Below are 27,826 nucleotides of genomic sequence, written 5' to 3' on the forward strand. Positions count from 1 at the left end.
TGCTGCAGGCAGGCAACATACTCAAATAGCGCACAACCTCAGGTTTTTTATTTCTATATGATTATTCTGCATCATTAAGCAATTATTATATTATTATTACAATTACATAACGCAATTCTATATTGTATTATGAAATACAATTAAACATTAAGTTTTTGTACAGAGAATCGGTATCGGATCAGCATCATCGATACCACCCTGAATTTTACTTGGTATCGGATCGGAAAGGAAATCAGTGGTATCGCACATCACTACTAGGTAGTCACACACAGGAGCATTTGTGAGAGAGCTCGTGTCATCGCGAGATCTGAGCGCGGGATTCCCCTCGGCGGTAGGTGGAGACTGGACACAGCAGAGTGGAGTCGGTATTCAGGCAGATGATCTCTCTGGTTCTGCTTTTGTGAGCGCTAGGCTAGCTTGTAAACAAGAGCAAAACCCCCCGGCCGAGTCTCGGAGAAATTTCATGACTGAACACGCGGGTGTTTTTTTGGTTACTCACAGCTGCCGTGTACGCCGGTATGCTTTTCTTTCCGTTTCCACTACACGTCTTTGCTTTCGACTCTGCAACATACTGAGACGCTGATGCTGCCCAAATGAGCTAACCTCTCAACTGTCTTGAAAGACAAAATCAACATTTTCACTTAGACCTAAGGTAAGAGTTGCAGTTCAGGTAAAGCTTTTTGCTTTGCTGGGACACAGTTCTGTTCTTGTGAAATTCCTTCAGCTTCACTGTCACCGGGCTTTGCCTTTGCAGGTGTTGGTAAATATCACAGGGGGAAACGTGTCCAGCGGCTACCAGCTCACGCATAGATGTGTTTGACGTGTTTGTTTAAAGTAGTACTTAACCTAACCTGAAAAATACATTCATGCATGTAGCTACGATTATTATTAAGATTTTTTTTTAGTGGTTATTTATTATATTTAATGATAAATTTGATAAATGTAAAATGTATGTTTTAAAATAAGAGATCTATTTCCAAGAACCATATAGCAAATTTAGACACATAGCCAAATCATATAGCACCACAATATATCTGAAGATAAATAAATATTACATGTTAAAAGGTAACAGAATGTAGATTCATAGTTTTGTACATCTAAGAGGTGCTGTGTACAGTGTTTAAATTCAGTCTAAGAACAAAGGTAAGCAGGCACTATTTGCAATCGAGCCTTGGTACAGTGCTGCTCTCTTCGATTTGCGAGGTAGGATCACCCCACTTTTTCATATAAGGTGCAATGGTGAGTAAGACAGTAATCACCTGTGATAGATAAACTGTAATGCACTGTGATCCACAGAATCAAGAGGATTCAAGGTGGACCTAGAAGGTTAATCAAGCAAAAATTGTGGATTGCACAATATTCTAGTGTGCAATTCTAGTGCATGAGCCTGCAACTTGTTGATTTAAATCAAGATTTGTTTCTACATACATAACCAGCCAACCAACCTTTGTCATCAATAAATTTTGTCAGTTAAATCACGTTACTACGGGGCCCCTCAACGGTATGTTCCATCGTTATGCCAGTTTATGTTTATGTAAATTACATGCAGCTGCAGGATAGGAATGCGAAAATGTTAAAATATGCTGACGACATAGCTGTTGTGGATCTCTTTTGTAGCAACTCTAACTGTTTTGCTCAGGAATGTAGGTTGGAATAATGGCATAACTCTCATTGGTTGTTGATTAATTTTGCCAATGTGAAAGAGCTTGTCTTGAATTACACAGGCTCCATAAAAGGTCTTTCACTCTCTGGTCAGTCTGTGGAAGTCTGGGAACATATATTAATGTAAAGATAAACTTTTATAGTTAATGCTAATTCCATTTACAAGACTGCTAATAAGAATTTTTTTCTTATCAGAATATTGGGAGGCTCTGCAGTTAGCCACAACTGTGGAAAGAGTTGATGTCAGCTTGATTGAAAGCATGCTTCAGTTCAGTATCTTAGTCTGGTATGGTACCTCGATTGTTGAAAATAGGAAGAACTGAACAGGATTGTCAGAACTGATTGGTCGACACCAAACTTCATTGGATAAGCTTTGTCATCAGGCTGTCTTAAGTAAAGCCCGGCCTATTGTTGCAGAATGTGAACACCTTTATTTTGAATTTGAAATAATGACCTCTGAACGATTTTATAGGATGCATCTAGCTAGTAAAAAGGTGTATACGGGATCATTTGTGCCAAAAGCAATCAGCGTACTAATTAATAAGATGCTGTGATTTATTTCTATAGTTGTCTTGAATTTTTATATGCATATGTATGTATGTTGGCTGATAGCCACCAGAATTTTTATTCTGACAATTTTCCATTAATTTGGACAATAAAGTCATTCTATTCTAATTTTCTTGGTAAACGTTCCACATGGTTCTTAAAAGTCCTGGAGTCTAACCTCCAGGCAGAGTCCTTTAATGCAATTAACAGTTTCAATTTTTCAGTTTTGTGACCATGAAGGGTTTGAATATAGATTTTTGGGTGATGTTGTAAATAACACGCACTTAGTTTAAACAGAGTAATGGGAGTCTATGTACACACTGAAAGTTTTCCTGTCATGTCAGTTGGAGCATTGAATTCACCCCTTTGGGTGCAATTTTGTGCATCCTGAACCAGTCGGCATGGATTACCTGCCTTGTTTAAGAATTTGATTCAATGTCATTCACACATCGTCACACCACAGCCACTCTTGTTTTGAAGAAGAAGAACAGATGCTCATTAGCTAGCTTTTGACCAAGAATGGTGACTTCAAGTGCTGCTGAAACAGGGTTAAAATCAGTTGTTTGTTTACAGCAACACTCTGTTTTTAAGGCAGTCGGTCGAAGAAAAGAATCAAAGGGCTTGAACTCGACCATCCAGAATTAGACAGCAGCAGTCCACGGACCGTGGGAGAGCATATACACAAACCTTCCCCTGCAGGCTATATGATAAAGCACTTAACAGAAAAGTGCAAAAGACATGAGAGCAGCTGTAGCCACTTGTACAATAGCATGAAGCTTCACCTTTTTTCAGGCTTAGTATAGTAGAACAGCTGGGTTATTTGTGTTTGTGTTTTTTTTTCATGACATTCATTGTTTGATCTGTCAGACCCAATTGCACCCACCCAAAATTTATTCTTTTTCTTTTAACCACCAACCGCCACTGTTTGTGTGATAAGAAAGTTATGATATATTTCAAAAGCAACCTGTAGATTAAACCACAGAATACAAGCAAGGTATCTTTGAACTGTAATTATAAGAGTCAGCAGCACTTGACTCAAGTCAGTGATTATCTAAGGCAAACATCATTCATATGCATCCATAGCTGTGTTTTCCTTTGAGAAAGGGAGGATTAATCCCACACATCCCCTTTTGTCATATTCATTTATCAGCTGATTGATAATAATAAGTACTGTCAAAAATAAGAATAACTATCAGTCTGATCATGGTCCTTTGGTGTGCAGCTTTGTAACCTAGCACTCTGAGCAAATGGAAACCGGCTTGCTGTTGCCTCTATATTGGTTCACAAGAGGTGTTCACAGTAATGACACTGGAGCTGTGAAAATAAAAATACCACAGTGAAGCTTTTGTGGTATTCATGGTCGATAAACTCACAGACAAGATGTTATTTCATATTTCTGGAGTTTCCAATATTCTTTTTGCATGTTTTCTGAATCAGACATTAATCCAAACAGACTGAAATCCTAGTGAGAATTCATGTTTGTTTTAACACCAGAACTGCAAAGGTAGTCATTTTCAAAATGCTGCACATCTGCAAACCTTCGTTCCTTCAATTTATCCATCTGTCTTCTTTTGAAAAGCAATGTTCCATAAGCAAGATAGAGGGTAAGTGGGAAGCTACTCACATTAAAAGCAGTGCAAAAAGCATAAAAAATGTTTGGACCAATCTCTAAAATATCAAAATGTAGCCTTTCTAAATTACGAAAATGATGAATGAATTTTCACATTATTTTCCAAACAGCTTTTTAATCCAGGTATGAGTTTGTGCCTTTATGTCGCCAACTTTCTCAATAATTCACTGTAATATGTTGTATTAAGTTTCTGTAGATCAGTATTGTGGCATTTCTTCAACATCACCATTAATACATAAGTAGTACTTCCATTTTCCCTAAAACCATACTTGTGTTCCTTCAATAATTTATATTTACCAATAAAGTGATCCAGTGGTTATAATGTCACATCTTGATTACATCACCATAAGCGATTTGACTTGACGTGTCACCTGGCTTTGTTTCTTTGCCCTGTCCCTTTTATACTTCCAATATGATCTGCATTTCTGCTCTTGTCTTTGGAATAATTCAAAGCCATTCTCTGCAACCTTTCACTATAGCTCTGGCTTATTTAGCAGATTTTGAGTCCCCTCTGTGAAGACCCCTACATTTTTAACAGTGGAAATAAGTGATATTTATGCATTTCCATATCCCCTAAGTGCTGAGCAAAATTGACTCTCATTACTTTTTACAGCAACTCTGGTGCACACAGTATGGGTTCAGTTCAGTTTGTTGGAAAGCAGATTATACATTAGGCTAAGTCAGAAAACATACCACTGCAAAGGCAGACAAACGCCTCTGGAGAGAGATTTATACCATAAGAGGCCTCTTCAGGTGATCATAGCTTAAGAGGCTGGTGGTGGAGCTGATGTACATGTGCCTCAAATCATCAGTCCCATGAGTCAGATAAATGGAAGGCACCATTTTTGGCACAGTGACCCACAGTGTCAGTGAATATGGCACCAGAAGAGGCACATCCAGGCTTTTGTCATTTAGGCATGGTTTTTTTTTTTTTCATCCTTCATAAAAATCGTTTGTTTCATTTTTGTTCTTTTTTTCTGCATGCTTTGGAGGGTGTAGCACTCTGCAGCCTTTGTTAGAAATTCATTATACATGTAACGAAAAATGCAATTAGAGAACACTTTAGGTATTACATGAAGGTCATCTTCCTAAAGCTTATTGAACTTTGGGTTTTAAGTGGGCTCAATGTTTTATTGTTTTAGTTTTTATTTGGATGAGCCACACATATATATTAATGGGTGGCCAAGTATATGTGCCAATTTATTGCTGAACTGCTGAACTTACTGAGCAAAATCTGATTGTTTTAAAGTTCAGTCACTGCTAACCAGCTAGTTGTGGCTCTTCTACACACATAAGTTTCCTGCCTGCTGGCCCAGTGGCCAGTTCACCATTATTGCAGTCCTTGATATTATTCAGCTGCTTCCCCAGAGAGCATGCTCCACTGACATACTCCAATCCCTCTGTCTTGGACTGAAGCTGGTACCTTCTGCTGTGAGCTAGAGTCCTGCACTAACCAGGACTTGCAGCTCATGAAGAAATGGTTCATCTGCTGCTACAGTGATGGAGTTGTAGTTAGACTCAGGAGAAGGTAGCTCTGCTGAGACTTACTTGGTTATTTAAATTTATAGGTTATTTATAGAAATTGATGGACTCTGATCACTCCATCACCCCAGATAGAGGTCTATAACTCTCTGGTAAACACTAGGGCTACACTTGAAATCAACGTTGTGTCAAAGAAGGTCAAGAACTCAGTTAGTTTGGTCCCATGTCAGCAAAGTAGAACAGTGAGCCAGCAGAAGCTGTATTTTATAATGCTCTGATTATGTTAGCGTAGGAGGTACAATTCCTGTACTGTCTCCTAACCAGCTCATATTCAGAGCAGTTGACCCATATAATGGTGTGTTGATTATAAGCTCAAGAATACCCACTACAGCTGGGAAGTACCTGTGGGTGGTTTTGGCCTTTTGGCTTCAGAAGACTGTAACAAGCCATTTGTGGCAATTATACTGGGGCTGAAGCCAATGTGGGAGTACCTTATGATTCCTATTCAAAAATCATCTTTTTCTTGTCTTTCATTGAATAATTATGCTCCCATTCACTAAGTTCAGGCTCTCTAATTTGGGTGCTGTTGAGACAGTTTATAGAAGACTTTAATGTCTGACACTTGAATGAGTGACAGCTGGCTCATGTTTCTCTTACCAGCTCCTAAACCCATGACATTGGACGTTTGTTGCTGTGTTCATGGTAAAAGCGTGACACCCCAGAAACCTTCATATAGTATTTTGTTACGTTTGGCTTGGTTCATAGTGCTTTCAGAGTGTGTAGGACAACACAAACATATGTTACTTGGAAGGCTTTGGCTCCAAATGGAAGAAACTCTGAGTCTGATCTTCTAACAGGCTCCAATGCAAAGCCTGTTGCTAGTATAGGTATGACCAACCGGTGCTTTATCAGAAGTGTCTCCTAAAATTATTTCTCTGTTTTACACCAGAAGTTATGTATAGTGTAAAGACTAGGTTGGTTGGTCTGAAGCTTGTTTCTGGGAATCATCCAGGACTGTCTTCCATTTAGTTCCTCACTAGGCTCTATCGCATATGACCACTGCAGGCTGCCAGGTTTTCAAACACTCATTGCATTTTTAAATGCAGTTTAGGCTGTAGTTTAAAGAAATCCTTCTTTGTTTGTGTTTCAGAGCAAAACAGAAGTTAGTGAAACCTCTGATTGTCTCAGAGTGGCTATGAATTATGCATGGAGATCCTGTGAAAAAGCTTTTAAGTTCCTAAGATTTGGGTTTCTAATTCACCTGATATTTGTTTTGCCCTACCTAAAGTGTCAGGGACAAGAAGTACACATTTGCCAGAGCCTTCATTAAGAACAGAAGGAAAATATCTATTTAGAATTAAGTGTAAAGGTGGTACTAAATTGTGGTTATCTATTATTTATTTTATTTTTGCCTCTGAAACCACCGACATCCCTTTGTGCTTGGAATGCTGCCCATGTGACCCTGTTAAGTGACTGTAAGTACGTATATGAATGGATGGATTATATTGTTTGGAGGACTAGTGAGTCTTTTCATGTATGTTTATTTCTTTCAGGATTAATTGACTGTAAAGGGATTTTAAAGCTCAGTTCTAGCACTAGTTTCTAAAGGTATTTTTAGTATGCTTAGCTACAGCAGAGAATATAAATTCTTGACTAGTTAATGGCATCTCCTGCCATTTTTTTCCAGAAATGAAACTGTGAGGAAATCTCTCAAAATGCTAAGACTTATTGCTGTTACAGAGAAGTGAAAAAAAAAATAGACTTCAGATTAAGATCAATGACTCAGACAAAGGAAAATTTTAATGGTAGATGACAAACAAAGCACCAATGTAGAAGTAGATAAATGATGTTGGAGTAGTTTGTAGTCAGATTTTCTTGTGGGAACTTTAACTTCAGTTGTGCAGAACTGGCAGCAGATGTCTTCAGACTGAAATCATACCTTTACTCTTTCATCCTGACACAGATTTTGTTATTGTCTGCATCATCCTTGCTGCACACAGGCGTGATAATGTTAATCCTAACAACTAAGGACTAATATGTCACTATTTGCAGACAATTCTAATTCAAGTGAAAATGGACATACCCTTTAACAGTAGTTTAACACCAAAGGATGCTCAAGATTTTCTTCCCCTGCCACCATGCCCTCCACAAATTTGTATGGAAGAAAATCCTTCTAAATTTACAGGACTCCCAAGTCTCCAAAACGGATAGGATCAGCAACTTGAGATCTTGTTCACTGGCAGATATCCTTAAGTGTTCATCCAGCTTTTTTTTTTTCCTGTTCTATTTCGGTCCCTTCTCTGGAATATTGCCTGTTGTCCTGAGGCAGCGCTGAAGTGCTGTGCTGCAGTGTTTTCAGAGGTTGTCCTTCTCACTTTGTTCCTTTTTTGTCTGTCTGTCACTTACTCACACACATTCTGCAGATTGTCTACGCCAGCCTCTGCATCGCCTGTATCCCTGGGGGAGAAGAGACAACACAAAAGCCTTGATGTTATATCTGCTATATTGCAGAAGGCACAGTGGGTCACTGTTAGCAAATGATATAGGGAAGCAAGAAAATGTTGTTAAAGAGCTGGCTATCAAACAGTCAAGTAATCTGTCTCAGTTTGATCTAGGCAAGTGGGTAGACATGAGATGTGTCAAACAAAGACCTGGAAGATTTTCTGACAGACTATGTGACTTGTCTTTGTACAGCCAGATAACGACTACTGGGCCGTTAATTCTCTTTGGTGCCACACTGAGCTCCAGGCAGCTTGATCCAATCTGACAGGCCACATTTAGTTCAGGAATAAAGATGACAACACATAAGGACACATCATCACAGCCAGAAGAGCTCAGCAATCAAGTGGCCGAAGGGAACTAAAAACAGGTACAGGGGAGAAAAGAAAGGACTCTAGTGATACAGTGTCTGTTTTTCTTTTTTTCAATCTGTTTTTGAAAGAGGCAGGGGTAGGCCCTCTGAGGTGATTTTCAAAGTAGATAAAGATATGGAAAAAGAGAGATGGTTATCTCTAAAAGGGAAGGGATGGTGAGCTATGAGGAATGATAAACAGCTGGGACCAGCTGAACAGCTACAGTGCACAGGATACTTCTGCCACTCCTCCCTGAGACTTCACGGCTTTCCGGGATCCCCATTAAAACGCTAAATACTGCCCCGTGTTACCTTCCACATCATCAGGGTGCTTACCATCTCCAGAGTAACCCAGTAACGCTGGTGTTAGCATGGAGAGAGCAGTGATTGATAGTTCAAAGAAAGAGGTGAATTGACCTGTAACAAGAAGAACGAAATGTTCAAGGATCATTCTATGTGCTCCTGAGTCCATAGGAAGACTACACTTGAGAAAGCTGGTATATAGTTATTTACAAAAGCTCATCACATTGTCCACCAAAGCTTCTATTATACTTTATTACTACTTTGTTATTATACTTTGATTGGCCTTCAGCTTCCAATGGCAATCCCTGTTCACCTCTGCATCCTCAGTCAAGTGACCGTACACTTTCTGGCTGTAGAACCTGCAGTACTCTGCTTTGAGGCAGATCTTGAGATTAGATTTCTATTGCCAGCAAAAATGTAAAACACCAGAGATGGAGTCTGGAAGACTGCCACAACAGAAACTTGACCAGGCTTCCCCACCAGGGAAGTACTAGATAGTAGCCTGATGATGTGGTTCTGTTGGCTTCATCGGATGATGTCCTCCAGCTCGCACTGGAACAGGACCCAGGAGAGGTTATATCTCTCGGCTGGCCTGGGAATGCCTTGGTGTTCCCCCGGACAAGCTAGATGAGGTGGCTGGGGAGAGGGAGGTCTGGGTTCCTCTGCTTAGGCTGCTTCCCCCACAACCCAACCCCGGATAAGCGGAGGAAGATGGATGGATGGTATTGTCTAGTAGTTAATGAGACTGTCATTGTCTTGAATGGAAGTATAATAGAGTATTTCAGCATTAGTTAGCCATTAAATAGTTCCCTTCCAAATTTATCAACATTTGATGATGCTGACCGTGTTTTGCTTTATCAACATTAGTACATACAAAGCTTACAGACAGATTTTCCCTCTTTTTTTGTACCACTGATCAATTCCCAGTCCAAGCTGGTCTAAAGAAGTGCTTATGTCACAACTTCTAGAAAATCACAGGGAATTATGATTTAATGAATGAAAACTGAATGAAAACTGCTCACCTGATGTGTGACACAAAAATCCTTTCCTGCTTTCACCTTTTCATAGTGGCTGGGTCACGTGTTTTGTTTTTTCCATGTAATGTATAGTGTGGTACAACATATAAAGAACCAGACATCAGTGGTTTCTACACTCATGTGGATGCAGCACAGACTAAGCTGTAGATGTCTTATGAAAGCAGTACGGTTAAGTATTACTAATGATGCAAAGGAAAAGGTTATTGGCCTCACTGGTAGATTGGGTTGAATAATTTTCTTGTATCCATGTTTAATTTATCCATAATTTATATTTCAAGCCTAAAATAAGCTGTTTAAACATTGTTTTGCAATTTAGACCAAAAATAGCTGTATTGTCCTTCGTTTTACTTGAAAACTAAGGCTATAAAACAAGCTGAAGCTATTTTCATGCATAGACCACTTTTGCTCCCAAATCATGTCTTCTTTGAAAAAGCTATTTTCCACATTGCTTCATATACTGTATATATGCCATTTCATGCATACTTTAGGCAGCTTGATGAAAATTATTATACATGTAGGCACATTACCGCACGGTTTATTGGGCAGAGAAGTGCTGATGTACAAAAGGATTTTCTAACTAGTCTGGTAGCCTGTGCTGTGGTTCTTAGCTCAGCAATGTATGAGTGAGCCGCATTACTGTGCAGTGAAGTGTGCTCAGCCCTGCTTTTGAAATTTTATTTGGATATTAGGAAAATAAGCGTCAAAACTAATGCAGAATTTCATCATAGTGAAATCAGCCTTTGACTACCCCAATCCTTGCATTTATTAAATCTGTTGTAAGTATTTGGCTGCTAGAAAATGACAGTGTAAAGTCACATGCTGATGGAACTAGGCTAACAGGGGGCTCTGTTGTTACAGGCTCACACAGCTGCTGTGTTTTTAAAAAGTAGCAGCTGCCTGCTCATTATTCAACTAGTTTTTAGTGCTTTTGTCATGTATGTCTTGACTAAGTTCTATTAGTCAATATTTTCACATTAATAATAAATCAAACGACTACAAGTAATGGTTGCTCATAGTGATGAACTCGCTAATTGTGTTTCTTCTCAGAGCTTTGTAGCCTGATTGGTTATGGTTTAAAAAATGTCTGATATTTTTAATTACCTTACATCTATTTTTTTCTTTAAAAAGAACAGAGTCCTTGATGCATAGACAGAAAAGTCTTTCATATTGTGACTTTTCTTTGGGAGCCTTGACTTGCACGGGCTTACAGCTAGAGCCATGTTGTCTGTCCATTAGTCCTACACCTAGACTAGATAGGTTAAATGCATAGAATTTATTTAGGATTGAGGACCACCTGAAGGGCCCTGGTGTTGGTGTAGATGGTTGATAATAATTATGTGCCTATTTTTACTGTCATGTGTTGCTGAGGAAACGCATGACAGTAAAAAAAAAAAAAAAAAAAAGTAGATGTGAAGTGTTGGAGCGCTGAAGGGATGCAAAGATGCCTGATGATTCTACATCCTGTATGCAAAACTGATGCAGGCAAGGTTTTGTATACACCCATGACAGTGGATGTTAATGCAATTGGTGAGAAGTAATGGGGGGTTCTGAGGAGCAGGGGTCCTTTGATACTGTTGTATACAGTGATTGTAATTGAGAAGATAGAATAAATGAGTAAAGAATAAAGTTTAACATTTGGCAAATTAAAAAAAAAAACCTTGTTCTTGACCTGTGTAGTATTTTAACACTATTGGAAGTAAAAATAACTTGAACTCCAATTTTGAAAACACAACTTTCTTTTTTTTTTTTTTCTTTAAAAAAAAAAAAAAAAAAAAAAAAGCTCTGACTTGTATTATGAGTCTGAGTCTGTGGTCTGGAAGAGAGTCCTGTAACTCCCTGTCTGCAAAATACAGTAAATAATGACCAATGTTGGGCAATTAATTATATAGTTACTTCTTCAAAAAAAGTTACTGAGTTATGCAAACAACAAAGTTTTTTGCAGCTTGTTTACCTAAAAATGCAGCCAAGGCATTTTTTAAAATAAACATTTCAAACTATTTACAGAACAATCAGCTGTTCTGCATCAAATTTGATGCCACAAAAATTATTTGTGCCACTCCAAAAAATAATTTCTGTCCACTTTGAGATAAAGGAGAACAACAGCCTGATACCTGCAGGCCTGACAGCAGGAGAGGTATCACTCCTGTAACACCTGTAACATTCAGCAGTCGCCTCATTGTTCTGACACACACAACAAAACTATTGACTACACTACACACTAACGACACAAGATTTGCGCTAAACGTCGCAAATCTCTCACATCTCAAAACCGCTGTCACTCCTAAAACTTCCTCCCGTTTCTTAACAACTAAATGCCATGTTTTGATTGGTCGACATGGTACATTTTTCGACCAATGGGAAAGGGTGGGGGGGTTTTGGTTTCATCTTTGCTCACAGGCTTTCGAGCGTTTTCCTTATAAAATGCAGTTTTTACCATTTCTTCCCGCAGTAAATATAAACAACGGTAGTATTCGGGAAGAAAACCAAACATTGCAGATATTTTTATCACAACTCTGGTTTTACATGGCCTATCAACACAATTTAAAAACTGGTATAAAGTCCGCACTTTTTCCGTCTATTGTTCTGTCCGTCCTGCTCACATCTCCAATGGTTGCACACATTGTCATTAACGTGGCTTCACTCCACATCAGCCACGCTGCTTTGCTAGCTAAAACACCTGTGTCGGCACATAAGGACGCTGTCATAGCCTGTCAACGACGATGATTAACTGCGTATATACGTGAATGTGAATCACGTGATTGGCTGGACTATGGGATAAGGTGGCATCGTTCTAATCCCATACTGGAGCAGCCAGTCACTTACTGACTAACACTGCAAAACAGAATTGTTGATGTATTTACTTTAATTCCAATCCACGTTAGAATTTTTTTTTTGTGCGCAATGCAGATTTTTTCTGCGCAGAGACCGTGCCATCAGTGCGCAATTGCGCACGCGCGGAGCTTAGAGGGAACATTGGTTAGGGACATATTAAAAACTGCTCACATACTATTTAACCATGCTAAATATTATGCTAGTATGGAAGTTCAGACACATTGAGGGTGTTGGGTGTCTTAAAAGATAGTTATTGTTGACCATAATATCTTATTAGAGCGATTAGAACATGCTGTAGGTATTACAGGTACTGTGCTGCAGTGGTTTGTGTCATATCTATCTAATAGACTCCAATTTGTACATGTAAATGGAGAGTCCTCTTCACACACTAAGGTCAGTTATGGTGTTCCACAGGGTTCAGTGCTAGGACCAATAATGTTTACACTATACATGCTTCCCTTTGGCAGTATCATTAGAAGACATAGCATACATTTTCACTGCTATGCAGATGACACCCAGCTCTATCTGTCCATGAAGCCAGATAACACACACCAATTAGTTAAACTGCAGGAATGTCTTAAAGACATAAAGACCTGGATGGCCGCTAACTTTCTGTTTCTTAATTCAGATAAAACTGAGGTTATTGTACTCGGCCCTGAAAATCTTAGAAATATGGTATCTAACCAGATTCTTACCCTGGATGGCATTACCTTGGCCTCCAGTAATACTGTGAGGAACCTTGGAGTCATTTTTGACCAGGACATGTCCTTCAATGCACATATTAAACAAATATGTAAGACTGCTTTCTTCCATTTGCGCAACATCTCTAAAATTAGAAATATCCTGTTAAAAGGGAGTTTTTCCTTCCCACTGTCGCCAAAGTGCTTGCTCATAGGGGGTCATATGATTGTTGGGTTTTTCTCTGTATCTACTGTACAATATAAAGCGCCTTGAGGCGACTTTTGTTGTGATTTGGCGCTATATAAATAAAATTGAATTGAATTATGGTTGCTTGATGAGCACAATTAGCAAAATTAACCAGTTTACAAATTCATTCATAATTGTGGAAACAAAACATTAGTGTTTCAAAATAATAATACTGGCTCCGTTTCAGCACAGCTGGATGCAAAGAGCAAATTTCCATAGCAAACATTTGTTGGCAGTAGAGAAAAGTCAGCCTCATCACTTGTGTCACTTAGAAGGTACCTTCTTACAGTAATTGGGAGTAATGGCTGGGAAGAGCAGGAGGGGGATATGATCTACTACTGCATCTTAACAATAGTATTACAGTAACCAGGTAAACATGTTCTCTCATGTCCTGCCTTAATCACATTTCTCCAAATATCCGGATTCCTTTTGAGTATATTAACGTAATATGAGAACAGGCTCAATTGAGGAAAGTGACCAAGGCTGAACCTGCAAGAGATAAACATCAGTTACTTAATTTCAGTAGATTCTAAATACTATGTTGTGATTATATTGCATTATTGTTTTACACAATTTTATGGCATAAAGAAATGAACATTTTATATTGTAATCAACCTTACAGTCATGGCTTATTCATACTGGTCAATGTGCAGTAGAAGGTATCATCAGAAAATGTCAAATATTCTTCACTTTTTGTAGATATTTTGTTTTCACATTTTGTTTTGATTCTCATTTTAAATAGCTTAAAGTCATAACGACAGAAGGGTTTTAGAAGTGTTTCACGTTCTTAATTCAGTACTTTGGCTGTAATTACAGTTGTGATATCTGAAGGGATTATTTTGTGTGGAATCGTGACAGAAAATGTAATTTATTTTAAATAAATTCTACAAGACATTAAACTGCAAAAAGTAAAGGGACCTTTTAAGAGACAAAATACACAGACTTCGTGTAATGCTAAACTGTATTTGCACATCAAGTGACATGAAGTCATTTGACTGAGGCCAGGTAAGCCTTTCATAGCTATTGCATTCGCTCTTGCTCAGTTCACAATTCCTCCATCCCTACAGCTCATCGCTAGGAAGATATTCACTGAATATTTCATATGCGGCTTTCAATTTTAGATAGAAAACATGGTAGGAAAGGATCTCTGAATGAGCAGGGGAAATGTTTAAAACAAGCAAAGTTTCAGTGTCTGTATGATTTGATCCATATTGAGGAACAACTCTTTATTTTGTTTATACCGTAATAAAGGATATATTGTTAAATATTTTTAATTAAACTGCCCTATACACTGTCCACATAAAGTGGATTGGTTTGATATGAATTCTTTTGTAGCTGACTGGTTGTCATAGATGCTTAAGTCACTTTAGAAAAGTATAACTTGGGATCTCTAGCATCTTGGATTTTGTTGAGATTCTGCGGTCTCTTGTCACCAGTGCTGTTAAGCCCCTTTTCCATTAGGACCTACTTGGATCGACTCGCCGTGACTCGACCCGTATCGACTGGTTTTCTATTACAATCCGATACTACTTAACGTGCTTGGTTGTCGTCATAGCAATGTGTCCGGGTGTCCCGCAACGTAATTAATATGTGACACATGCTGCCTCCTGGCTGCATGCCAAATATCCTTGGGCAAGATACTAACCCCATGTTTGCCTACCGGTGGTGGTCAGATGGCCCGGTGGCGCCAGTGTCCGGCAGCCTCGCCTCTGTCAGTGCGCCCCAGGGCAGCTGTGGCTACAATGTAGCTTGCTTGAAACGCTCTCAGGACTCATGGAGGGACACTACTCATCCGCTAATCGGTGACATGCAGTCTGACATTTTAGTACCTGCTCAAATTGCTTGGAACCCCGGGGGAGCAGGTACTAAAATAGTGCCTGGTACTAGAGCAAGGCGATGTGACCAAAAACATTTATCACAATATACATTTGAAAATTTGCGATAATGATATAACTGACGATATAATTGACACTAGACAAAATACTTTACAACTCCACAACTTTATTAGAGCTGACGGACTAAAGCTAAACCAGTTCCACACCACTGAAGTTGCAGCATTTTTACAAACCAATTCTGGTTCATCCGTTTCATTCAACGATCTGCTTTCGCCCTTCTCATTCTCCGTCGCTGCCATGCTTTTTCAGCCATGTGCGTATGAAAACAAAGGCACCACGCATGTGCGTTTTACCCATATTCTATCACGATATTTCATTTTCTTATTGTTGCCGGTATTACCGTGAACGGTATGATATGGCGCATCCCTACCTGGTACCACGTACTATGACCTTATGGAAAACTCTGTAAACCGATCGATCCAAGTAGGTACTAATGGAAATGGGGCTTTTGTCTCTTCTTGTCAGAACACACCTTTTAAAAGCCTGAACCCATGTCTATAAGAAGGGGTCCTGCTGGGTCTGTTAAACTGTGAGTGTCATTTTGCAGGGACAAATTGGGTCCACCTATGTCCTGGGGGGAAATGGTCACAGCAAATCAATGCACTGTGTTTCTGAGTTATCATCCTTATCCTACGATCCATTTCTATTGTGAAGGGAGAGGTGTCTTTCGAGATAACTATGTGCCATCATGCACAGGGCATGAGAAGTCACTTAATAGTTTCAAAAGGACGGATCAATGAAATGCCATATGCTAAGGCTTATAGAGTCACCAGATCTTAATCACTTTAACCACATATGGAAATTTTAGACCAATATTTTGGATAGTACTGTCCTTCGTCATCATCATCATCACACCAACTCTGACTCCTGGATTGAGAGTAGAAAAGTCAGTATGTACAGTCGTAGCCAAAAGTTTTGAGAATGACACAAATGCTGGTTTTCACAAAGTTTGCTGCTTCAGTTTTTATGATAGCAATTTCCATATACTCTAGAATGTTATGGAGAGTGATCAGATGAATTGCAAAATCCTTCTTTGCCATGAAAATGAACTTAATCTCAAAAATTCAATTTCCACTGCATTTCATCATACAGCATTTCATGCCATAAAAGGACCTGCTGAGATCATTTCAATAATGTTCTCATCAACTCAGGTGAGAATGTTGACGAGCACAAGGCTGGAGATTATTATGTTATGCTGACTGAGTTAGAATAGCAAACTGGATGCATTAAAAGGAGGGTGATGCTTGAAATCGTTGTTCTTCCTATTAAACATGGTTACCTGCAAGGAAACACACGTAGCCATCATTGCGTTGCAAAAAAAGGGCTTCACAGGCAAGGATGTTGTTGCAACTAAGACTGCACCTAAATCAACCATTTATCAGATCATCAAGAACTTCAAGGAAAGAGGTTTAATTATTGTGAAGACAGCTTCAGGGCACTCAAGAAAGTCCAGCAAACTTCTTCCAACCATCCAAAAACAGTTTGATGAAGAACAATGCCTTTTCCAGCATGATGGATCACCATGCCATAAGGCCAAAGTGATACCTAAGTAGCTCAGGGAACAAATAATCTTGGGTCCATGTCCAGTGAATTCCCCAGACCTCAGTCCAATTGAGAACTTGTGGTCAATCCTCAAGAGGCAGGTGGACAAACAAAAACCCACTAATTCTGACAAACTCCAAGCATTGATTATGAAAGAATGGGTTGCCATCAGTTAGGATTTGGCCCAGAAGTTGATTGACAACATGCCAAGGCCAACTGCAGAGGTCTTGAAAAAGAAGGGCCAACACTGCAAATATTGACTTTTTGCATAAACGTGATGTAATTCTCAATAAAAGCATTTGAAACTTATGAAGTGCTTGTAATTATACTTCAATACATCACAGAAACAACTGACACAAAGATCTAAAAACACTGAAGCAGCAAACTTTGTGAAAACTAATATTTGTGTCATTCTCAAAACCTTTGGCCACAACTGTATATGAAAAAGAATATGACTCTGTATTATAACCATTACTGAGGAGCCAGACCTTTACTCAAATTTGATTATATTTGGTGACTGCTGTGACCTTTTCCTTATTTGAACATTGTTATTCTTGGGCAGTATATTGGCTCTCTCCATCACACTGCCAAAGAGTCAGTTTAAATGACTCCAAATACATGTAGGTATACACAGAGACATCAGACTTTGGAAAGCACTTCCATGTTTTGGATTTACTTTAGCTCTGTGATGTGACCAGATCCAGGAAGCAGCTTACAGTTGTTCAGGTCTCTGTTTGCAGCCTGTAATACATAGCGATGCAAATGAGAGTGTTTTGTGCATGCTGTGGTGTCTTGCAGTGGCTTTGACATTTTGAAGCCTTTGGTTTCTTGGCTCAGTCAAATTGCAGGGGGCATTCACATGCATCCCTGTGGGAGCCAGTGTGCAGTCAGGGAGATTAAACAGGACTGCTGGCACTGCAAGCCTTGTCTTGCGCACCCATGTCGTTGTGGAGCAAACAGCGCATGCAGGCTGCCAGCCTAATGTTAGCCTCACTAGCAGCCTCCTCTTCACACTTCGTTTGACTTTATTTTTACTGCTGCATCAGCATCAATGTGATGCTTCTGTATATGGTGCTTTGACTCCCATTCATTGTGCTTCTTCTGTGACATTTTGTCATGGGAAATGGCATTAAGCATTCTTTATCGGCTTATTTTACAGAAAGGAATGTTTTTTTTTGAGGGGAATAAAGACAAATCCTTTTCCTCTGTAGTCTTCATGACCTGCATGTTTCCTCTTTTGAGTTCAGTGTATATATTTGCATATAAAGCAACTGTTTGCAGATGCTGCTTATAAAAACTAACTTTGTTTCCGCCACACATTTATTTATATATATATATATATATATATATATATATATATATATCAGAATCGGAATACTTTATTAATCCCGAAGGAAATTAGGGTTACAGCAGGCAGCACGCTAATGGCGCATGCGCACTTACAAAGGAACCTTCTGACCAACTTTACACAAACATCACATTGGGGAGACGTGTCAGAAAGGTAGGCTGATAGGAAAAAAACAACGAAAATACATAACATGAGGTAAGAGGAGGAGAAAAAAAACTCCACTCAGACTGAGCTCCTAGTGGGAGAACAGTTTGATAACAGAAAAAACACCTCAGCACAAAAAGCACATGACTATCAATACACCATAGAAACACAAGACAAGCAACAGGGGCGGGTAAAGGGTAAGAGAGAGCCGGTGTAGACAGCGCATCCGGTCCTGCAGCATGTCTGCGCTGGTCCAGTTGACTGCCATCTTCCCCGGTAGGGCACAAGCATCGAAGGCGTTTGGAAAGTGTTCGGCTCCAGCCTTGGGCCGCAGCTGGCGCCGTGATGGGAGTCCGCAATTTTGATATTGATTTTGTAAATTTCCATGCGAGCAGCCCAGGAGAATTTTCAGGCTGCTCTTTAACACTCCGATGCTGGTCTCTCAATCTCCCGTTGGAGAGCCGCGAGCCTCCCCATGATGGTATCAAACTTTCTGTTCCATGGTGTTGTCATTCTTTTGATTCTGAGACCTCACAACTGCAGTGATCCGTTCCGCGATGTGTTCCAACTGTCGCTCAAGGGTCTCATTCTGAGACATATATATATATATATATATATATATATATATATATATATATATATATATATATATATATATATATATATATATATATATATACATACATACAGTATATTACATGTCACACTACTGGTCCAAGGTTTTAGAACATCCCAATTTTTCCAGTTTTTTATATAATAAAGAGTGCAATGAGACATTAAACAATTTAATGTCTCATTGCACTCTGAAATGAAAGCATAGTACAAATAAGCAGTTGGAGTTAAAAAAAGAAGGAAAAAAAAAAAAAAAAGGAATTAATTTATCGGCCAAAATGTATTTTAAACTTTTGACTCATCAAAGTAGCCACCTTTGGCAGCTATAACAGCTGAACTCACCTGTGGCATGCTTTCTGCAATTGAAATCAAATATTCTTCACAAAGTTCTTCCCTTATCAGCAGAGCTTCCCATAAATGTGTGGCACCTGTAGGTTGCTTTGCTTTCACTCTTCTGTCCATTTAATCCCAAACCAGTTTGATGAAGTCTGGAGACTGTGCTGGTCACTCAATGTTTTCAAGCTTAGAAGTTTCTTTTTCTCCAGAGGTAGTTCTGGCAAAGCTTGGACTTATGTTTTAGGTCATTATCTTGCTGTAGGATAAACCCCTGACCAACTAGGTGTATGCCAGAGGGTACTGCATGGTGCTGCAGAGTGCTGTGATAGCCGTTTTTGTTCAGGGTGCCTCTTACTCTGCACAAGTCACCGACCCTGGATCCAGCAAAACAGCCCCAGACCATCACACTTCCTCCTTTATGTTTGACAGTGGAGCTATCCTTTCGCCTACTTAAAGGCATACAAAGATCCTGTGTGATGAACCAAAGATTTCAAATTTTGATTAAACAGGTGAGGCTTACTTATTACGACCATTATTAAGCTGTGCTTGAAGCTGTTGCCTGTGAGCCACCTACCACGCAAGCTGTTAGCTCTCAGAAACTTGTCCTCTGATTCAGTTGTGGCTTTGGGTCTGGCAGACACCTTTCTGTCAGAGATTGCCCCAGTGTCTGAGTGTTTCTTGATGATAAAGAAAACTGTACTCACTGACACCTTGTCTTTCTTTGCAATTTCTCTGTAGGAAAGACTTGCATTTTTAAGTGTTATGATGGTCTGTCTAGGGCTGCTCAATTAATCGAATTTTAATCACGATTACGATCTGGGCTTTCAACGATCATTAAAAATGACTGAGCCGATTATTAGCCCCTCCCTCATTTATCCGCGACACCTTAAAGGCCGGTCCGTGAAAATATTGTCGGGCATAAACCAGTCCGTGGCGCAAAAAAGGTTGGAGACCGCTGATTAAGAGGACCCGAGGGAAGCTCGGAAAGCTAAGCAAAAGTTATTTGGAGAGTGACTGCCGTTGGTTGAAAAGAGAGTTTAAAAAAAAAAAACTTCAGTGGTGTTGCACACTATTTTATATTATTTTTTTAAAGTCATTGTTAACCCTTTAAAGCCGGTCAGAGCAGTAAGCTCCGTTTTGCGTAACTATTGTTAAATCCCTGTAGAACCTGAACCGTGTAAGCTAGCGCAATAATTTGTTTTGCATATGAAACCGGAGGAGTTGTACTTACATCTTATGCCATCAGCTTGTCCTCGGTCACGGTTTCGTTCCACATATAGCTTTGCAAAAATTGCATAAAAAGCGCTTGCAGGAACAAAAACATAATATTCCAGAAACACGCTTTGCCGTTCCTATCAGCTGTTCGTAACACTTCCCACAGTGAAATGATGCACCTGCTGTTTTCTTTGCAAATTTGCATCATAGGATTGTTTTTTGTTTTTCCTGCAGTATATAAAAATTGCTGTATCTCCAAAATAAAACTATGAAGACACTCAAAATAAATTTCCTGTGGTGGGAAACTATTTTTTGCAACTTTATTGTATTTAAAGTTTTGAGGGATAAACCTCTTAAATTTCTCCAAGTAGAAATATATGTAAACAAAACAAAAGCGATTTTCAATTTTTTTTGTAGTTTATTGCACTTTTTTGCAATTTATGTAATTACTATGGACTTAATGCATACATATTATTAAAATATGGGCTATAACAGTTGTATTGATGTATAGCAACTTGAAATGCTCCCACAAATGGCACTACAGCATATAAAAAAATATATATATATAAGCTCTGGTGGACTTGGTTCTATAGTAGGTCTTAAAGGGTTAAATAAATATCGTCAAATAATCGTGATCTCAATTTCAGTGAAAATAATTGTGATTATCATTTTTGCCATAATCGAGCAGCCCTAGGTCTGTCTCTTTTCCGTTGTTAATTGCCTTTTTCTCGCCATTTTTGTAATAACACACTACTTTCTGCAGTACAATACTGTTCAATTGATGCTCACGAGGGTACGGTATCACAGTGTGTTCCAACACTGCTTTTATGCAGACAGAGGGGGTTGTAAGTAATCCAGAAAAGTTAGAACAGCTGTAGGAATTAGTAGCACCAGCTTTAAGGCTTGGTCAACCTCCATTGCTGCAGCTTTAAATTGTTAACGCATTTTGTGTTCCCTGAAAAAGGTGTTTTTGTATAACTCTGAAGTGTACATTATTTTTCAGTTTTGGTAACCTTACCCCTTTTTTTTTTAACCTCTGGGTGTTCACCACTTACCTTTGTACCATTTCAACCTATTCATTGGACTTGAACGACTTGAATTGGAATGAATAACTGGAAAAATTGGGGTGTTCTAAGACTTATGACCGTTAGTGTATATTGCAGAGTAACATTTTGGGCTTTAAAGACAGCAGCTTGGAAAATAAAGATGAGCTAGTGACATTTATAAAACCAGAATTGTTGTATGAGAATTATGAAGCTAGCTGAAGAGATAAATGCTATGATCATCAGATTGGTCAAGATACATCCCAGCTAGCGACATACTGTCCTGGTCATCATCCGGAGAACAAAATAATAAAACGAGATGCTTCAACTTTTAAAACCTTGGACATAGAGTGCCATATTGTGGCAGACTTTGCCTAAGACCTAGAGTAGGTCGAGACGGTGCAACCCTTCTTTATTCTCTGCAGCAGCTGTTCATTGCTGCGTTTTGAACTGCTTATATTTGTCTGCAAAGGTTCTCAGTCATCCAGGTCATCATAGTCTAAGGAGCTTTGAAAGAAAAGTGTTCTTTAAATTTCATCTCTTCAAGCTTCACGGATGAGAGGTGAAACATCTTCAGGGAAACTTAAAGAACCACCAATTGCTCTTAGGACCATGTTTTGGAGGAAGGAAGGTTCAGGGTTTCAGTAGTCATCATCATGGGCTCATCGGATTAGAATGAAAATAAGCAGTCATCAATCATGTGCAGGTTAAATCTGTTTTCCTGTTTTCTTTCAGCTGTGGCAGTCCATGTGTGTCTTTGTTTCCTTCCTTCTTTGCCTTATTTATTTGAAATGGTCCCAGATTTTAAGCCCTATGGGAGTGTCCACAAGAGGGTCATGGACCCCCTATTGATCCTCTACCTAATCACACGAGCCAAGGTATGAAAACGGGTGTGGGTTACAATCAGCCAAGGTTTCGGGTGAACCCATTGTGAAGCCTAGCCCAACCCCATCATGATTGGGCGGTTATCAATGGCAGACAGTTGGTGTCGTAAACCATCGCCTCTGTTCAAAGATGGTCGCTCACAGTGGACATAGATGGCTTCTTTCACTCCTCTTTCAAACCATCTGTCTTCTCTGTCCAAAATGTGAACATTGGCATCCTTGAAAGAGTGACCTTTGTCCTTTAGATGCAGATAGACAGCCGAGTCTTGTCCCGTTAAGGTGGCTCTTCTGTGTTGTGCATTATGAAGTGGCTGTTTGGTCTCTTCAGTCTGGAGGTCTGAGCATTCCTCGCTACACTGTACAGCATGCACTGCATTGTTAATTTTGTGTTTGGGAGTTTTGCCTATATTGTGCCCGTGTGTATTCAGGTTGATCACAAAAAATGACCCTATTGACAATAACATATTGTACTTGCATTGATGTCAAAAATAGCCCAGGGAGTCAGGTCGACTCCTGCTGAAGAGAGACAGCATGCAAGAAACTCGGGGAGTCCAGGAGGGCAACAACAAGGGAGCAAAAAACAAAAGTGCAAATTTTATATGACATAACAGGAACGAAATGATGCAGTGAACAAGATAAAATAAAGTACTGGAAAAGTGTTAGAGCAGTACATACATTGCAAGTTATAAATGGGTCCTGACCTTGGAAAGAAGATCACCATCTTCTTTCCAAGGTCAGGACCCATTTATATCTAAAAAAACAAACATTTCCCCAGGCTAGGTTCATGTCGATGTGTTGTTCTTGACAATTTGCTTAATTTGCGTGTGTGCATTCTTAGTTTTGTCTGACCTGATTTAGTTTGCTTTGCGTCACAAGACCTGTTGTAGAGAGGGGACGATTCACTCTCTAAATGCCTTTTATAAAATTATTACTTATTGCATGGCATACCAAAGTATACATTTAAATTTAACCTCCTCCTCTGGGTACATATATCATTCAAAATTAGGAATAGCATGTTAAGTAATTGATTATTGTAGTAACTGTTGTTTTAACCAAGCTGGCCCTGAAGTAGGTATTTAGCATGCTAGCTGTCGTGTGTCTGCTGGCAGCTGCTTGCTATTAGCCGCTGGTTTGATTTTGAGTCTCTCAATGACTCACTTGTTCTCTCAGTATGCAGATGAGTAGAGTTGAAAGCAATAGTGTTGTTCCTTTCTCTCTGCCTCCTCGCACTGTAATTTGTCTTGACATATTCAGGGAGGGTGACAGAGGATGTAAGGTTAGGAAAATGTCTCATTTGTTCGCTTAGGTAAACAGCTGCTATTCCCAAAGGTGAGAGCTGAGATCCGTTCAGATGAATCACCAGATATTGTGTTGCTTACATGAAAAGCACTGCAACCTTATAGGTCTGACTATTAATTTGGTTATTATATCATAGCTGTCCTCTGTGTGCTATATTGTTGATTAGATAATTGCTTGTAGCAACAATGCCTTTTTTTAAATTTTATTTTATTTTTAAATAGATTTTTTAATGTCTATATTTTAACTTGTGCTCATCTCTTCTTCCCCTTCTTTAAGTCTGCTCCTGGCAGCGGATGTCTCGTCGCCTCCGTCTGAGGTTGGAGGCCAGTTGGCGTCAGGAGGTGGGTCCTAAGCAGCAGCAGTGATGCGGGCTTCAGTGGCAGGTTGCAGGATGAGTGTGGGTGCACTTGTTAATGGTCTGCTGGTCTCTGTGGTCGCAGCTCTGCTTTGGAAATATTCCAAGCTGAGTGAGCATGCTGCTCTGTTGGAGGAAGAGCTGCATATGACACAGCAGTCCCAGGAGGTCTCACAGGCCCGTATCGACTACCATGTTGCTCTGCAGGCGCTTCAGGAACACGGCACCCGCATGGTCTGCACTGGGAAGATGCACACTGACCGCATCTGCCGCTTTGACTACCTCTGTTACAGCTCTGAGGCAGAGGAGTTTGTGTTCTTCCATTCCAATTCCTCTGTCATGCTGCCTAACCTGGGGTCCAGACGTTTCCAACCTGCCCTGCTGGACTTGTCTTCAGTAGAAGATCACAATACCCAATATTTCAACTTTCTAGAGCTCCCAGCTGCTGCTTTAAAATTTATGCCCAAGCCTGTGTTTGTACCAGATATAACACTGATCCTGAATCGGTTTAATCCTGATAACCTCATGCATGTATTCCACGACGACCTCCTCCCAGCCTACTATACCATGAACCAGTATTCAGATTTGGATGACGAGGCTCGTCTTGTGTTCATGGAGGGCTGGAGCGAAGGCCCACACTTTGACCTTTACCGTCTTCTCAGTAGTAAGCAACCGCTTCTCAAAGAACAGCTTAAGAACTTTGGAAAGCTCATGTGCTTTACTAAATCTTATGTTGGCTTGTCCAAAATGACTACCTGGTACCAATATGGCTTTGTCCAGCCACAGGGGCCCAAAGCTAACATCTTGGTCTCAGGCAATGAGATCAGGCAGTTTGCCAGAGCTCTGATGGACAAAATGAACATTACAAGGGTAGAGGAGATGGAGAAGGAGGGAGGAAGCGGTGAGGATGAGAAGGAGAAAGAGAAGAAGGATGACTACATTGTCGTTTTCAGTCGGTCAACAACAAGACTTATACTGAATGAAGCAGAGGTAATCATGGCGCTGGCCCAAGAGTTTCAGATGAGAGTGGTCACAGTGTCCTTGGAAGAGCAGTCTTTTCCCAGTATTGTACAGGTCATCAGTGGCGCTTCCATGTTGGTCAGCATGCATGGAGCTCAGCTTATCACCTCACTCTTCCTCCCTAGAGGTGCTGCTGTGGTGGAGCTGTTCCCTTTTGCTGTGAACCCTGAGCAGTATACACCATATAAAACTCTTGCCTCCCTTCCAGGCATGGACATTCACTACATCTCCTGGAGGAACACTAAGGAGGAGAATACTGTCACCCACCCAGACAGACCCTGGGAACAAGGAGGCATTGCTCACTTGGACAAAGAGGAGCAGGATCGGATCCAGGCAAGCAAGGAAGTCCCCAGGCACCTTTGCTGCCGCAACCCAGAGTGGCTCTTCCGGATCTATCAGGACACTTTAGTGGACATCCCATCCTTTCTGGAAGTCCTCAAAGAAGGCATGAAGACCAAGCCCAGCTTAAAAAAGGCCAAGGTGGCCAGCACGGTCCATCCGGGCCGGGTCAGAGAACCTAAATGTCAAACTTCAGTACAAACCACTAATGAGGCTAAACTCACAGTCTCTTGGCAGATCCCATGGAATTTGAAATTCTTAAAAGTGAGAGAGGTGAAGTACGAGGTGTGGATCCAGGAGCAGGGAGAGAACACCTACATGCCTTATATCCTTCCCCAGCAGAACTACACGTTTTCAGAAAACATTAAGCCCTTCACCACTTACCTGGTGTGGGTTAGGTGCATCTTCAACAAGAATCTATTAGGCCCCTTTGCTGATGTTCTTACATGCAGGACCTAGTGTGAGCACAAGGCCTGCTTGTTTGTTTGTGCAGTTTCATATAATGGTGAAGTCACTGTTTCAGTCAATCACTTTGGAAAAGGGGGACTCTGTTGGATTATGGTCTGTAAAATGGCTGTTGCATGGTGCTGTTTCCATGCTCAGCCCGGGATGAACTGCAGAAGAACCATGGTCAGAAACGGCCAGAAACGAATGAAAAGTTCATCGCTTATATTTAGAAAGAAAGTGCAAAAAACTTTGTCTCTTCTAATAAAACTAGAATTCAGATCAGCAGATTTATTTGTGAAAAATAATATATAAAATGTTTTATGTGTTAGTCAAAACACTGGTTCTTTACCTTTTACAGTATGCAATGTAGTTTCTCTGTAAGGAACAAAAGACATTTTAGAATACGATTTTTAAAAAAATGGTTTTTGACTATTGGTGCGTGTGTGTGTGTTTTCATGGTGTCCGTTTGGGGAAAAAAATATTCAGGCCTGATATTTAAGATTATATAATTTAATTGCACAAAAATTTTGATTCTACTCGTTTTTTACATAGTTTAAATGTAAAGTAATAAAAATAATGTAATGCATATTTGTCAGTAAGATGTAGTCTTACTGACAAATAAATACTGTTTGACACATTTTTTACAATTACATTTATTGCTTTATGTTAAGACTATGCAATCTAAATGGAATTAAAATTGATATGCAATTAAAATACATATTACTTCTAGTACCAGGCCTAACTTTTTGTGTGGCGTCTTTTGCCTCACAATTGTTAAATTCCATACACAGTCATTTACAGGATCTAGTCAAAACCAAAGCAACCTTTTTCACATGGTTTCAGCTACTCATCGTTCATGTCAGCCACCTCAGATCATAGAGCTTTTTTCTAATATTTGCTAAGTTTAACACTGCTTCCAAAAATGTCACGAAGGACTCACAGATAATGCAACAGTTTCACAATACAGCAGTAATCAGTGTCTTGGAAATTCACAGTCAAGTCATTTCAGAACATATCGTAGAGTTTAATATCTTTAGATTAGTTCCTCTTATGTAATATTTATAGCTCCACACTGCCCGGTAACAAATCACTTCTCTCTGTTTTCCTGCTTAAATAAATTCCTTCATAAATAATTAATTTTTCTCTAATTGGCAGTAATTACAACTGTAATATTATCATTTTCTCGAGTGTATATCTGTTACGCCAGGCTGTAATTAGCGTTAAGCATTTTCCCTGCTGTATCCAGCAGTTTGCTGCTGGACAGTTGGATTTCACTGCCTTGTGTAAAAAGCATTTTCCTTAATCTAACAAGGTATTTTTGCAGCTTAGTGTTTCACAGCCTTGTGTGAACCTCTGTTAATTAGGATAAAATTCCCAGTTATGTGTCTTTTAACTTACATTCCTCTAAGGTTTTCTGGCTGGTATAAGGAAGTCTAAAGGTATTTATTATTTTCTTCTTTTTTTTTTGGGTTGTATGGAAGCCCCAAACGCAATTTCATTGTTCTTGACAATGACAATAAATAAATAAATACTAAAATACTAATATTGAATTTTAGCTGGAAACAGCTGCCTGTTAAACATGTTTTAGTGTAGTCTGCAAATTAAATACTGCATGTGGGTAGCTCCAGTGCACAAATGTACTGATAAATCTTTAAATGGAGGTGAAACTATGTCATAGTAGGAATGTAGCAAGAGATGTTTTATGGAATGGCAAAACACTGCCATCAGAATAATGACTTATATTGTTGAGATTGCGCCATTTTCCTTACTGTACACTTTATGATGTCCCGCCTGCAATGTTGTGGCTGCTGCTCCTTTTTGCTTTTATTTTCATGCCTTTTCTGTTTTCCTCCACTTTTCATATGCAGTTGTTTATCACTGCATGTTCAAGAGATTATTTTAAGCAACTGCTGTGTGTTCAGGATGTGATTGATTAGATATGTATGTGTTAGTGTTGTTGATTAGATTTCTGTGTATCTCTGTATGTGCCGAGTAAAACACGAGTCTCTGTTTTCTGTTAGCAAATAGTTTTTTTTTTTTTCAGTGAGTGTGATTGAATAAAGAAGCTTATTTCTTA

At 39.5% G+C, this 27,826-nt stretch overlaps 1 protein-coding gene across 1 annotated transcript; it reads left to right on the forward strand.

Annotated features, from left to right (window-relative positions):
* The first annotated feature begins 342 nt into the window (after nucleotides 1-342).
* pomgnt2 (protein O-linked mannose N-acetylglucosaminyltransferase 2 (beta 1,4-)) lies at nucleotides 343-27,826 on the forward strand. The gene is made up of 2 exons (XM_085472925.1): nucleotides 343-652; nucleotides 23,865-27,826. The coding sequence occupies exon 2, from the start codon at nucleotides 23,953-23,955 to the stop codon at nucleotides 25,759-25,761; it is 1,809 nt and encodes a 602-aa protein (XP_085329051.1). The 5' UTR covers nucleotides 343-652; nucleotides 23,865-23,952; the 3' UTR covers nucleotides 25,762-27,826.

This window comes from Copadichromis virginalis, linkage group LG11 (assembly GCF_057382275.1).
Source record: "Copadichromis virginalis isolate Kocher_CV1m ecotype Utaka linkage group LG11, C_Virginalis_male_GT1.1, whole genome shotgun sequence".
In the NCBI taxonomy this organism is placed as follows: domain Eukaryota; kingdom Metazoa; phylum Chordata; class Actinopteri; order Cichliformes; family Cichlidae; genus Copadichromis; species Copadichromis virginalis.

Coding starts and splice junctions, on each gene's coding strand:
- pomgnt2 (XM_085472925.1), top strand. CDS start 23,953: ATGCGGGCTTCAGTGGCAGGTTGCAGGATGAGTGTGGGTGCACTTGTT.